General features: G+C 55.3%; 1 protein-coding gene across 2 annotated transcripts; it reads right to left on the bottom strand.

The window, feature by feature from the left end:
- Positions 1-5,730: 5,730 nt before the first annotated feature.
- On the bottom strand, positions 5,731-13,839 carry LOC311215579 (opsin-5-like). 2 transcript variants are annotated; one of them, XM_084296816.1, is made up of 6 exons: positions 13,596-13,839; positions 11,868-11,955; positions 9,624-9,786; positions 9,167-9,294; positions 7,683-8,011; positions 5,731-6,479 (listed from the first exon to the last, which is right to left on the bottom strand). In XM_084296816.1, exons 2-6 carry the CDS (start codon positions 11,953-11,955, stop codon positions 5,907-5,909), a joined length of 1,281 nt encoding a protein of 426 aa, XP_084152942.1. In that variant the 5' UTR covers positions 13,596-13,839; the 3' UTR covers positions 5,731-5,906. The 2 variants fall into 2 exon arrangements, with proteins under 2 accessions (XP_084152942.1, XP_084152943.1); XM_084296817.1 differs by lacking the exon at positions 13,596-13,839 and adding an exon at positions 12,888-12,967.
- Between the last annotated feature and the right edge of the window lie 704 nt (positions 13,840-14,543).

The raw sequence follows: 14,543 nt of genomic DNA, 5'->3' as shown, positions 1-14,543 counted from the left end.
TTTGCCATTATTTCAGTGACTGATTTTCATATTTATCATCAATACATTGACTTTGAAGTGAAGAAATCCAAAACGGGAAATGACTGTCACACTCTAAAGCATACTGCTTCATCCGTACTAAGTTGCCTTGCAGTTATTTTAGATCATTTCTTATTTTATCAGGACAATAGGAAACTCTAGTCCTATTTCCACAAGTGCTAGCAACGCCATCCTAACTTGGTGCCATCTGCAGAATTGTGCATGCTGTTTCTGCTTTCTTAAATACAGAATGACCAGGAAAATACAGATGTTACTAATTACAGAGACCCTGAAGTTGTGTCAGGCCATAGCCCCAGCAGCTGTTTCTCCTGACAGCTAAGAAGTTGTGCAGAGGGAACCCAGAGCCTCCCAAAAGTTACTTCTCAACCTCTTCCAGCCCAACTCAGAGTCCTGCATTAGCCTGTGATTAGATGCTTTAGCTGCTGATGCTATTATCAACATGAGGACAGCAGTTATGCCCAGATACTCCCAGAGCATCTGCTGGTGCTGCTGTGCCCTCAGGACAAGGCACGACCCCCTGTAGAGGCCACACACCTCCAGGCCAGGTCTTCGCCAGGTCTCACTCCACTGCTGCAGCAAGCCAATGAGGCAGGCAGAAATCACCACAGTCCATAACAGCCGCAAGCTGGAACACGAGGCTGCCCTGCAGACCTCCCACCATACCTGTCCCCTGAGCAGTGACCTGTCCTTGGGCAGCTGGGTGACAGTCACAGATGGCACCATCATCGCCAAGAGCCTGGCTTACACACTACATCCAGCCTGTGCCACCTTTGTGCCAGACCCCAGCCCTGGCAGTGAGTCACCAGCCGAGTGTGAGCAACACCTCCAGCTTTCCCTGCCGTGGTTTAATCATGACAATGCTATTTTTAACGCAGATGAGTGTCTCTTGGTGTGGCTATTTTAAACTTGAAAGCACCTGCAGGCTGTTTCTCCAGCCTAATCTAAAAGATGCCATAAAAGGGAGGGGAGCAATAGTAATTATCTGCAGTTAAGGAGCTTAACCTTTGGAAAGAAAAAAGAACTGAGCTCCAAGCTATGCTTGTTAAACACCCTTTACCTTTCCAAAGCAATTGCACAGTTCGTGAGGGAGATCCCCTGCCCCAGACAGGAGGCCTCCACAGGCCAAGATGCTGTAATTTGTCACAGAAGAGATACAACAAAAAAAGTCTCAGGAAGCAGGAGGTGCAAGACCAGCAGTGCACCACGCTGCCAGCAGCTGCAGCACCCCTGTGCTGCTGCACTCCTACAGCACCTGAAAATGCAGAACACCCCGAGGCACCCCACATCTCCACCCGGGGCCACCAGCCGCCCTGGTTTCATGCCTGGCTCCCTGCCACAGCCACAGCCAGGGACGTCACTGTGATGCAGTGACACAGGAGGAAACTTTGCATGGGTTTACTTCAACAGCAGCTGCACTTTGAGCACACAGTTCCCAGTTTCGGTGAGTGAAAGGCAGCTCTTACTGCTCAAACTATGCACTACCTCCCATTTTTTGGAACCAATGGAAGAAACTTCCAACAGATTTGTTTTCACATTCCTTGTGAATCCTGCTGGCTTTCCCCAGCAGTCAGCAGATTCCCCGTTTGCCTTCCCTCAGGACACACACGGCACCTGAGGTGAGCACCCAGCAGCTGCTGGGGACAGGTGGGAGCAGTGGCCTGTCAGGAAGGCTGGGGCCTGCCCAAGCAGCTGCTGACAGCAGCTATAAATGAGCAGACACGTCAGTTTTGAGGGCACATCAGGGTAAATACATTTTCCACACAGCCTTGGAGCTGAGTGTATTGTGCCCTTGCACCCAGCAATCCCCTATTTTGGGGAAACACCACACAGCTCACCGAGGTCTGTGGCCGCCTTGTCTGATGGGCACTGGCTATGGGGCATCCCTAGGGGCTCAGTGTTTGAGTCAGTGACAAAATGAAAAATAAGCTGAGCACTTAAGCAAAGCTTGGTGGTCACTTCAGTCAGAGAGGCTTTGAAGGCAGCACAGCAGGCACCATCCACCTCCTCTAGAAGTGAAGCTCTCCTTGAGAGCCAGCACACAGAAGCAGCATTAGGAGAAACCCAACTCAAAGGGCAGATTTGTTCAGGTTTTCACACAATCCAGCCACAGCTTCCTTTGGAAGCCTCACTGTCCAAACGGAGGCATGACGTAGCAGAACAATGTTTTTTCTCAGCTCCCTTTACACAAAAACCCCAGCCTGCTGTCCCTCAGCACTGATGAACACACCCAGGCAGGCCGTGGCCCCGGGGACCCAGCCTGGGCAGGGCCTGGACATGGAAGCAAGAGCCTGAAGGCTCAGCCCACAGGAGCCATTTCAGAGGCAAAGGCAGGATGAAGCCACACACCTCCTCTGTCTGCACTGCCTCAGCCAGGCTGCTGGATGCTGCGTAGTGACAGGGTTGGGCCCGTATGTGGCAGAAGTTGGTGGGACATGGTGCTGGCTCAAGGAGCACATATACCCCGGGACGAGTGGGAAGGCAGCGTGATGCCACACCGTGGGGGCTTTGCAGACACACACCAGCTGCTTGCTGTCACCCTGGCATCCTCTTAAACCTGAACCACTGCAGGCTGCAGCTCTGCCACGAGAGGTGTAGAAACAGGGCAGGAGCCTGCCATCCTTACACAGCTTTCAAGGAAAGGCAGCAAAGGAAGATGCTGCACTTGCCTCAGCAGCTTCTACCTCACCAAGCAGCACGTGGAGCTCAGGGCTCATGCTCTGCCCCAACATCAGGCTCCCATCGAGCAGCAAGGCAGCCCCCTGCACCCCAAAGCCCCCAACTCTGGAGCTAAGTCTCCAACAAGACTCCCAATTCCCACCCATCCCAGGGCCACAGACCAGCCCGCAGCTGCCCCGAAAGTTAAGAAATCATTTCCCATAACCAGCAGCCACCTCCCCAACTGTACCCCACCACAGCAGCAAACAGTCCCTACCTCAATCTCCAGAGGTGCTGCTGTCATCACCCCCCACCAGGAGCCTAGATCTAGACGGGCCCCAGCTGTGCTATGCCCAGAGCCCATCCCTGCAGGTGGCAGCACCCAGGTGATGGCAGCCCCCAACCCTGTAGGGGAAGAGGACCTGCCATTTGGCCTGGCTGTGGTGCATGCTTGTAATTACAGTGATTTTATTCTGTGCCACTGCCTGGACATCTCCAGGGGTAGGAGTGTCTTGTGTGAGTGTAGCTTAAAACACACTCGCTATCATGTGCTCGCAATATTATGTATTCTCACATTAAGCTGAAGGTGAAAGTGGTGACCTGGGGTTTTCCCACAGCAAACCTGGGGGACTTACAGAGCCTTTTTTTCCTACCTCCTTGAGGTGATTTCTAGACTGCAGCATTTTCAAACTGGCGAAGGACAGGGCAGCAGGACGGGGGCTGCTGAGCACAGCAGGGACCCACTGCTGCTCTCAGTCTGTGCCTGTCCCAGCCTTGAGCACCAGCCCTGACCATGGGGCCACAGCCTCCCCCTGAGCTGCCCCATAGCAGCCGTGCCCAGGGGCTGAGAGCCCCCAGGAGATGGCAGCAGCCCCTCGTGTTCGTGTCCTCTGGTGGGAACACAAGGGAGAGCTCTGTGGGCTGTGACCACCACCCCACAGGTGGCAGATGCACCAGCAAAATTTCTGTTTATTCCAGAGCACAGCCATAAGGGCGTCTCTGAATTGAGTCGAACTCAAGTTTTGCACAAGTGAATTTATTTTAAAAATGCACGATTTCAGGAATGCAAAGAATAGGTAACAGAGACACAGAGAGCTCAGGAGCTCCTGGCGTGCCGGGGTGGCCTGGGCTTGAGGTGGGCAGTGGTGGTGTGGGGGGTGCTGGTGCCCAGTTCTGCACAGGGGCTGGATGGGGTTGCTCCCTCCTGGAGGTGTGCACATGTCTGGAGCTTCATCCTCTCTTTTCACTGGCTGCCCAGATATTTCTTCATTTGTTTGAAGCTTTTTCAAACATTGCACATCTTTTGCTTGGCTGATTTTTTTGCATAGCACAGGTAGGAAGCAAAGCCACACTTTTTGGTGTGTCGGTCCCAGCATGGCCTTCCTGTTAGTCCTTGGCTCCTGCCCGTGTTACACATGTGCAAGGATTTCCCAGCACTGGGGAGGATGCGAGCACACCTCGAGATATCACAGATCCTCTTTTGCACAGGCCCACTCCTGAAACAGGGAAACTGCTGAGGGAAAGTGGCTACATGGAAACGACCAAAGGACAAAAGCAAGTGCCATGACTCATGCTACCGTACACTATTTAGAGCCATAATGATAGCACACACAGAAAGCAGGGGCAGGTCTGCTCGTGCCCGTTGCTGCTGTGCTGTAAGCCGCTCTCAGCACACAGCTCTGAGCTTGAACCAGCCCTGGGTTGGGATCAGTGCCCACAGCCAGAGGTGAGGGCACTGTGCTCAGCAGATGCTCCCTGCAGATGGGGCTACCTAAGGAAAGCACAGCCTGCACTGGGACTTGGCCATAACACCAAGGCCAAAAAGCCTAACTCCTACTTCTAACGGCTGGGTCCAGCACTACCAAGTTTGCAGCCTGAATGTGGTGGGTGCCTGCCCTCTGCTGCCCCAGGAGTGCACCCCTCTGCACACCTGCACATCCCGGCAGCCAGCTGTTCTTTTGTGAAGTTCTCTGGGCCCTCAGAATGGAGGAGGCTGCTGCATTGCTGCTGAGAAAAGGCAGTGGTGTGGTGAGGCTCAGGGAGCAACCTCTAAACCAGCAATTTCTGTATCTGGAGGCAGGAGGGTGAGCCCAGCGTGCAGTGCTGGGCCTGGCAGCTGAAGTTTCCCTCCTCTGCTGCTGATTCTGCCTATCACCGTGATCACGTCCTTCCATCGCTGCCTGTTGCAGCCCCTGTAAGGCAGCACCAGCTCCTAGCAACCCAGGGGCACATGCAGCAGCTCCGTGCTCGGGGCAGCCCACGGGGAGATTCTCCTGCAGTGATGAATGGCTTTGCATCGCGCCCTCTCACAGCTTCTCAGTCCTTTTTGGCCCTGCCTCTTCCCTTCAGGGTGAACTGCCCACACACTGCTCTCTGAATTACAGTCACGAGCTGGCAACTTGCCATTCTCCAGCCAGTGGTGCCAATGATGTGAGAAGCCCTGGCTTCCCAGTGACACCTCCGACCACAGCCCCATCTCCAGGGGCTTCTCAGCCACAGATTTGCCATTCCCTGCCTGGAGAGCACCACCTGGGGCCAGTACTATTCACACTGGGATTATTGGAACCCCAAATCCTTACCCTAAAGACAAGCTCCCATCAAGATGAACCGGATGGTGGTGGGTTTGCGTTGCAACCGAGGGAGTGGGGTCACCCAGCCCATGCAGAGAGCAGTCTTTGAGAGGTATATGAAGATATTTCCAAGCCCCGAGTGAGGTAGCTGGAGGGCGCTCCTCACGCCCTGGCAGGAGGGGACGTGGTCTGCTGCGGCTGCAGGAGCTGGGGCTGGGGGCACCTTGCGGTCCCCCAGCCCCCTCCTGCTGGGCCAGGCACAGTTCCTTAAGACAACCAAGTCCCTGCTTGGTCATCAGAGCACCAGGATGTAGAAAATAAGGCCCAGGGTCCAGAGAGCAAACAGCAGTAAAGCTGCAGCCTGGAGTTGCACCCTGGCCCGATTTCAGGCACTGGGGGTCTGGTATTGTTCTATATATATATTTTGCAAGTGCAAATGCTAGGCTCAAAGTCACAAGAGCCACACCAGAAGGGGACGCAAGGTTGGTGTCACATCATCTTCGGAACATGCTGGGGACCCATCGGGTACAGAGATGAGAGAAATGTCGCGTTTGGGTTTTTCCACTTTGGGGTTTTTCTTCTAACGTGGGGCTCGGGCACAGCTGGGGCCAGGATGCTGGGGCACCTCTGGGCTCTGAGCACTCAGAGGAGATCCTTCATGATCCCCTCTGGCAGCACCTCCCCTGCCACACTGGCAGCGCCCAGCCCTGACCTCCTCCGTGTCATGAGCACCATGACCTGCACCGCGCTCTTCAGCCCCGGCTGGCCAGTGGCCCCATCAGCCAGGATGGCCAGGGGAATGGGCGAGGGGCCAGGGCCCTGGGGCAGTTTGTAGCACCTGGGGTAGTTGCTGAAGGATTCAAAAGCATCGCTGCAGCTCCTGCAGGCCCCATGGTGGTGGCTGAAGCCCAGGGAGAAGCGGGTGCTGGCATCTCCAGGTGGGAAGGGCTGGAGCATGGTGCCCAGGCAGCCACAGCAGAGGACGGTGCGGATGGCCTGGAGGAGCACAATGTCTTTGGAGAGGAACTTGTGGAAGTTGGGCTTGAAGAGCAGATACACCAGCGGGTTGTAGAGCGTCGAGGACTTGGCAAAGACGGCTGACAGCACAAAGGCGAGTGCTGGCACCTGGCCGGCACCTCTGCAGACTGCCCACAGGGCGACGACGGCATAAGGGGTCCAGGCAGCCAGGAAGCCCAAGCACACGGCGATGCTCAGCTGCAAGAGGAGGAGATGGAGGTGCCGTGAGACTCCTGTGGCATGCCCGAGGTGCTGACCCTCCCCAAAACCCAGCCCAAGGCCGACCACGGCTGCTGTGTGCAATGGGACCCGAGCTGTCAGTCGCACCCCCGGGAAAGCTCCTTGGCTCTCCAGAGCTCTTGTCAGAGCAGGATGTCAGACAGCATAGCCCCAAGCCCGCACATCCCAGCATGAACATGTAAACCTTTGATGCAGGCGAGTCACACCCCGGCCCACCTGGGAATGTGGGAATAACCTCAGCCCATTGTGGCACCTGGCTGTGAACAGCCTCTGGGACCAGGCCAGCACCAGACTGCAGCAGCCTCTGGTAGCACCCAAAATCCCTTCTGTAACCTGTGCTGACTGACCAACAGGCTCCAGACATGGGCCATGCTCAGATCCCCTCCTCTAAGGAGGCACAAACATTTCCTTCAGGGTCAGGCTTGCAAGCTGTTTTCTTTTCCTTTTTTAAAGGGTATCCACTTTTTTGACATATCCCTGGTAAATTATAGTTTTAGCTCATAGTCTGGGGAACAATGACTCATGCAAGCTCCTTTTATGATATTTTGCAATGTGATTTAAAAGGAAAACTCCTCCACCTGATGGCTTTAAATGAGGAGAAATCTGTTATTATCCATGGGTGCAAACACCAGGAGAACTCACGGGGAGCAGCAGTGCCCCACACCGTTGCTGCAGCCCCTTCCACCTCGCAAGGACGGCGTGGTGCCACCATGGGACATCCAGCACGGGGCTGTGTGGGGCAGCTGATTGCTGCTACATGCAACCAGTCCCACCAACAGCTCAGCTTGCTCTTCTCTTTCCTTCTTGCATCCACATTTGGGGACCAGGGGGATAGGCGACAGCCACACACGGATTGTTTGTTACACATCTAATGGGAAAATCGTCAATGTTCCTGGTTCTGGGGGTTCTGTTTGTGTCTCCGTGCTGGGTGGCAGCAGCAGCGGCCTCTGCTGTTTAATGCTCCTGGTCACACGCTGGGATTTGTGTGGTGTGTGCTGCTCCCTTCTGCTGTGGGGTGCACAAGCACAAGGCTGCTTTTGCTGCCGTTTAGAAAGAACAAACTGATTCCTACATTAAGGAGTGCACTCAGGCGTTTGGGTCCCAGCTCTGGGAGCCCCCACCCTGCCCAGCAGCTCCCAGTGAGCACCCCCAGCACCCTACCTTCACCATGGGGCCGTGTGTGCCTCTGGCTCTGCGCTGTGGGGACACGTGCTGCCGCACGGCTCGGCGGGACACCTGCACCGTCCACAGGATCAGCGAGTAGGAGGCGAGGATGAGGAGGCAGGGGAGAAGGTAGCAGAAGATGAAGAGGGCGAGAATGTAGAGCGTGGCCTCTTGGCTGGAGGCTTCCCAGGTGATGCAGCAGGCGGTGCCGTAGGGCTCGGGGCCGTAGCTGCCCCACTCAGCCAGGGGGGCCATGGCAAAGAGCAGGGCATACGCCCAGACACACAGCAGCAGCACGCCGGCATGGGAGGGGGAGAACTTGTTACCTGTGGAGGGATCCACGTGAGGGGCGCTCCTGAGGGGCAGGGAGGTGAAGGGGAGCACACCCGGGGCTGCCACCCACAGCCACCCGCACCCCTGGGCTCGGGGATAGGGCAGAGGACCAAGGGGGCAGGAGAACCTTGAGGATTTCACCCACTAATTGTAGAGGGGCAGCATTGGTGGTGCTGCCTCTCTGCATCGGGAGGCATCGCTGGAAGGTTGGGTGGCCACTGGTGGCACATGGAGGGATGCTGCACCCATGGGCAGGCAGGATGAGGATGGGAGGGTGGCACAGCCTGCCCTGGGGCATGGGGAGCTGGCTCCGGGGCTGCCCTAAACAGCCCCAGGCACTGTCCTGTCAAGGACTTTTCCCTCTGACAGCCTGGAGGGAGGCGAGTTGGTTCCTTTTTGTCCCATCCCCCATCAAACCTAAACCACTCTGATCCCCTCAGAGCTCAGCACAAAGTGCTAAATCTTCAGCCACCTGTAGGAATAATGTTTCCCTTTGAAAATGAGCAATTAAAAATATGTTGAGATTAGCCATTTCCTCGCAATACATACATGAGGGGAGATAAGCTCAACAGTCCACAGAGCTGAGCTCAGGAGCAGAACCTGCGCAGGGAAAGGGCGCTGGTACCTGGCTGCCTTTTAACAGCCTCCTTTCATCTTTATCTTTCCTCCCACCTTGTAGTGATCTCCTGAGATGTGCTGGCACATACCCAAGGTGACTCTGCTCCAGCATCACCCCTGAGGCAGTGGCAGGTGCCGGGTACACAGCACGTTGCAGCCAGCAGCAGCCACCAGCCAGCAGAAGGCTCAGGCTGGCTGGGGCAGGGAGCAGGAGAGAGGGAGGGCAGGGTGTACCTTGGGTGCTGGCTGCAAATCACGCTATTTGATTTCCCCTCTTGTTTCTATTCTTGGTCTTTAATCCCAAATCAATGCTGAAGACGCACGGTAGATGGAGGATTAGCAGCTGAGGTGAGGAAATGAAGAAGCGACTCCAAACAGGAGGTGATAAACCCCTGGAGTCCCAGTGTATGGACAGGAACAGGCTGCCGTGGGGCAGAGCTTTCCCAGGAGAGGTGGATCTGGCCAGTAAGAGGAGGCACAAAAAGGTTTCTGGTAACTGAGGGGGCGCAGATGACGCACCCAGCACCTACCGTATGCCGGGTAGCAGACCTTCAGGCAGCACACGGCGCTGAGCACTGTCAGGCTGGTGAGGCTGCACAGCCCAAACAGCACCCCGCAGAAGGCATAGATGGTGCACATGGCCTGGTTGAACAGCCACCTGCAAGGAAAAGCCTCCAGCTATGCCCAGCCCTTCCCCTGGTCCTGGGACAGCTGCCTGACATCCCCAAAAACACACGTGCACCAGCTCACCCCCAGTTTGGTCCCCAAATGTCCCCGCCACAGGCACTGGGAACAGGAGCAGTGCCCACACCGTGTGGGATGGGGCCCAGCAAGGCAGCCTGATGCCTGGGGAGCTGCGGCACCCTGCTGCCACCCAGCAGCCTTCCTGGGGCCCCAGACCAAGCCCTGGCAATCCACATTTCCAAACAAGGTTTGAAAACCCCTCCCAGCTCCGTCAGCCCGCGCAGAGCCACGTCCACAAGCTACCTGTGTGCGAAGAAGGACGGGGTGGCCAAGGGGAAGAGCGTCACTGTCATGCTCAGGTCGCTGACAGCCAGGTTGACGATGAAGAACTCGGTGGGCTTCAGCGTGGACCGCTTGCGATAGGCCACCAGCAGGAGCAGCGAGTTCCCCGAGAGAGACATGAGGCCTGGAAAAGGGGCAGGCAAACGGTGCCGCATGTGCGGGGCAAGGGGCGTCCCCTCCCCGGCACTGTGGGCAGGAGATGGCCCTGGGTCCCAGCAGAGAGGGCACAGGCAGGCAGCCGGGCATCTTCGTCCTCCCCAGCCTGCCTGCCTGTTCACCCCAGGGGGATGAACCTCCAGAGGCAGGGCAGGAGCCGGGATCTCCTGAAGGATTGGAAGCAAACCCCAGAGATGCCCGCCACGGGAGGAAAGGGCTCTGGGCTTCCCCCTCCAGAGCAGGACGAGGAGGTGAGCCCAAGGAACCTGCAGAGCTCTGCGAGCACATCTGGAGCCACTTTCCATCGAATTTGATCCCTTCCCCTTCCTGAGATCCTGCAGAGGCAATGACGGTGCAGGACCTGGCCAGACTTAGGCCTTCCAGCTGGAAGGAGCAGGGGGGCGCTTCCTTCCAGCTAGACAAATAAAAAGAGCTTTGTGTCATCGCTCTTCTGATGTGAGGCCAAGCACCCGGGCCCACTTGCCTTTTTAATTTCTTCCTGGCAGTATCACTGGTGTGGGTCTGCACCGTCCAGTGTCACGGTAACAAAATAAACAAGAAGAAAGGCATCGCAAAGATCAAGGAAAATCCAGACTAAATTAAAAAAAATAAAAAATAAATAAAAAAAATAGCAAACAAAACTCTTTGTTTGCTATTAATGTGGTTAAAACAACAGTGGCAATTAATTTTTCATAGCAAGGGCTTTCTCTCTCTCTCCCTCTCTTTACTTTTTTTTTTTTTTCTTTTTGTTTTTATACTATGTAATGGTGCTTTCATTGAAGAGTTTCTGTCTCCTCTGGAGGGGAATCGTTGCTGCTCTTGGGTAGGACTGGAGTTTCTCCCTAATGGATTGGGTTGTAAATTAAATATTGTGGTTACAGCCGGCTTCCAAAGCTGCGGAGCGGCCAGCACCAAAATTCCTTTCTGAAACAGGACCTGGCCAAATCCCAGGCTTTGGAGTCCCAGGAGGGAAGCCTGATGCCCTTGTTCCCAGCCTCACGAGGTGTTCTTCCCTGCAGAGCTGGTCCAGTTCCCTGCTCATGCCTGCACTGAGCACAACTGGCCAGATTTACTCCAGGCAGCATTAGCACCTGGAGTACCACTGTCATCCCAGTGGCTCCGGGAGCATCCCATGAGTTCCCCCTGCCCACAGTGTGGGTGACCCAACCTGGCCCAGGTAGGGTGTCCCCAGGGTCTGCAGGCTCTGCCGCCTGCTCCATGTGCTGGGGCTGCCCAACAAGGGCTGGTGGCTTTGCTCCCTGGGGGCTGCAATGCCTGGCCGTGAGGAGCACAGGCAGCATGGGCACCAGGGGACGGGAGTCCTGGGGTCCTTTCTGCCCCTTGTTGGCTGAGCTGAAAATGTCACATCATCCTCTGGTGGCTCAGGGCAACAGGCAGAAGGGGTGAGCACAAACGGGTGCTCCCTGATCGCACATGGGTGGTGGCCCAGTCCAGGAAGCAGCAGAGTTGCACATCCTGGGAGGTACCAGAATGGCAAGGGTACCAGAATGGCACAAGGCAACACAAAATTTGCCTTGTGGGAACCACAGCCAGGATGGAAAAGTACTGACTGACAGTCAGTCATCTGTGGTCCTGTAAATAGGGCTTCTAAGCAAAGAGCCCCTTGAGCTCTCCAGGGATCCCAGTGGGCTGCGGCCTCGATCTCCCTGGGGTGTCTCTCAGGGTGACCCCTCAAGGACCATGGCTCATCCATGGACAAACACCGATGAGGAAGAAGGGTGAGAAATTCACCAGAATGGGGAAAATCTCATAAGTGCAACTGAGTTTAGAAACCCCTGAATACCCTGCAGGGCATCTCGTATGCATTCTTGAATCTTGAATGAAGTCACTGGTTTGATTGTAGTAAATTCCACTGAATTGTTATGTCAAACTGGCTGATGATAAAGTATTGTTAATCACACAACCTGATCTTGTGATTTAATATGAGTGTAAAATAAATTTTAAAGGAAATTTGGGTAAAAATCTATTTGCAACACACCTGTGCTGCCGGCAGCAGGGGGAGAGGTGCAAGGGGCTGCCTTTCCTTACCAAAGACTAGGTAGAGTGTGCCAAAAATCAGGTCTTCTCTCTCCGACAGGGTGGAGGTGAACATGGAGGTGTTGGATGCATTTCCCATCTGCAAAGCAAGGTACAAGTGGAGGTGGGAGTGTTTTAGGGAGCTCAGCAGCACCCAGCACCCCGGGGCCGCTGCATGAGGCTTCTGCTGTGATGCTGGGCACGACACCAAGCCAACTGGGGGGCTGGCAACAAGCTCAGGCTGCTAATCCCACTTGATTAACCGCTTCTTTAATTACAGATTACACCGATCATCTGCATTATAATTATAACCTGAGCCCCACTGCCGGCAGCACAGAACTTGAAGGTGTAATACCAAAAAAAAAAAAAAAGGTAGCAAAAAGCCAATCCCTTTCTGGGGGTGCCTGACTGACTCCAGGTTTATCAGCCTAATTACTTTCCCTGCTATTCTGTGCGGCCGAGCCAAAGGCTCCTGAGTGCTCAGGAAGTTGATGGGGGGGAGTGAAGCAGAGCAGCAGATGAGTTTCAACTTATTCACTCCCTTCACTGATAACAAATAAATGGAAAAGCAGTTCCTTCAGGTGGAGGAAAACCAGGCGGGGGGGGGGGGGGGGGGGGGGAGAGAAAATAATGGTTCAATTATGTGTTTTATGTGTTTCGACAGCTGTTAGTTTGCTGGCTGGGATGTTTAAGGCACGCATTAATCCTGTCTCTCCTCCCAAGGCTGGATGAGAACCGAGGATGCTGCCCTGCCGGGGGACTGCTGCTCCGGTCGAGGGAGGCAGCCGGGGCCAGCCTGGGTTATGGCTTCATGCTGACACGTGGCAGTGCCCATGGGATGCTCGTTCCTGCCCCATATCCTGCCGTGCCGGAGCAGGGAGCTGGTCTGGCCCTGTGGGAAGGGGGTGAACGAAGGGCATGCACCCAGCACAGCTCCCCGGTTAATGTCCTGGCACAGCAGGACAGCACAGCTCAGGGACCACACATAGGTGGTGCTCGTGAAGGTGCTGCCCCTTCACTCGGGGTTGGTACCTGGTGCTTGGCATCCTGAGAGCAGGGTGGGGGAAATAGGGCTGGGAGAGGAGAGTGCTGTTGGTCCAGGCTCTGAAAGCACCCCGCTAGAGTGAAGGAGAAAGAAAAGAGGGATGTGCCACGCTGCAGCCCGCAGGGACAAATGGCACAGAAGACCCAGACATGTGCTGCTCCAAACTGGAAGAGGGGCTTCAAGCACAAGTCCCTGCAGCCCGAGATCCCACTTGGGCTGCAGCACCACGGCACAGGCAACCCCATCCCTCCCTAACTTACCTGCCATGGCCCCATCCAGGATCCCTCCCTGACTTATTTGTCACGGCCCTATCCAGCCACAATCCTGCTTGGGAGCTATACTGCCAGGAGATGGAGCATTTCTTTCCCTGAGTACCACTACCATGGAGCCCACATGTAACCACAGTTGTTACCTGCACCCAGGTAAAAGTGCCCGCCCCGCATCCCAGGCTGCATTCAGACAGATGGAGCTAATTACCTAAAGTAACAAGTAAATTAGCATGGAGTGTAAATGTATTTCAGGGCACTAATTGGTGTTAAACTGCCAGGAGATCCTGCCAATAGTTCCTTGCTCTGTGTATTACTGCCCTGTGCTGCCAAATGCCAATGGCTCGTGGCTTCTCTGGCCTGTTTCGTGGTTTTGGGGTTTAGGGGGGCACACAGCCCATGGGATGTATGCAGCTGACATGGACTCACTGAGGAGCAGCAGGTGGAACCATCTCAGGCCTCTGATGCTGAGCAATCAAGTATTTTTATGACTAGATCACTACTGCTTGACCAGTGCCTGCATGCTGCGCGGGATGCAGGTTAATTCAGTTAACAGGAGCTGCAAATGTCCTCTGTGGTTCTTGGTCCACTCTGGTGAACGCCCAGCCTCTCCAGGTGGTTCCTGCTCCCCCAGCAAGCAGGGACAGTGAGGAGCCAGGAGCTGGTCTGTGCAAAACTGTCCTCGCGAGGGTGTGCTGTGCACAGCTTCTGGGCCCTGCGGGTGGAAGGAACAACAACAGGCTGGGTTTGGGCTTGGTCTCTTACATGTAGACGTGGCCAAAGCCCTTGTGCTGCTGGCACACTCCCACACCCTTCAGACGTGCTTTGCCCAGGTTTCTGGATTGACAGCTTGATGCAAACGTGATTTTAAATTAAGCTCTGCTTACATCAGCCTGCTAAGCTCCGAGAGGCCGTGTGGCACACGTGTCCTTCCTCAGGTCACTTATTGGATTTGGATGATGAGGAGGAGATACTGCCCTGCTTCAGTCCTCCCACCTGGCCCTGGAAGGCTGCCCCGTGGTGCTGGATGGACATTGTGAAGACAAATGTGCACAGTCAGGTGGTGTGACTACTTCTCGTTGGGTTTCCCAATGCAAAACTGCTTCCTGCCACAACCTTTCCCTTCAGTGAAATTACAGCATCCTGGGATCTTTCCCATCTTCCTCCGTGTGCAGCAAGGCGCTCAAGTAACAGCGGCGTGTGCTGTACAGAGGAACGAGACCCTGGCTCTCACCTGCCAGCTCGGACAAGGCTGCTGGCCTGCGGGGTTGGACACCCAAGCACCCATTGGTGTGGCTGCCCAGGCAGACATCAGCCACACCAACAACGAAGGGTTCAGGCAGAGCAATGTCCCAGCTGATGTTAACGTGGGAAGCT

Source organism: Netta rufina, assembly GCF_964035555.1.
Source record: "Netta rufina genome assembly, chromosome: 16".
NCBI classification, from domain to species: Eukaryota; Metazoa; Chordata; class Aves; order Anseriformes; family Anatidae; genus Netta; species Netta rufina.
This window is presented reverse-complemented; position numbering and strand designations above follow the sequence as displayed.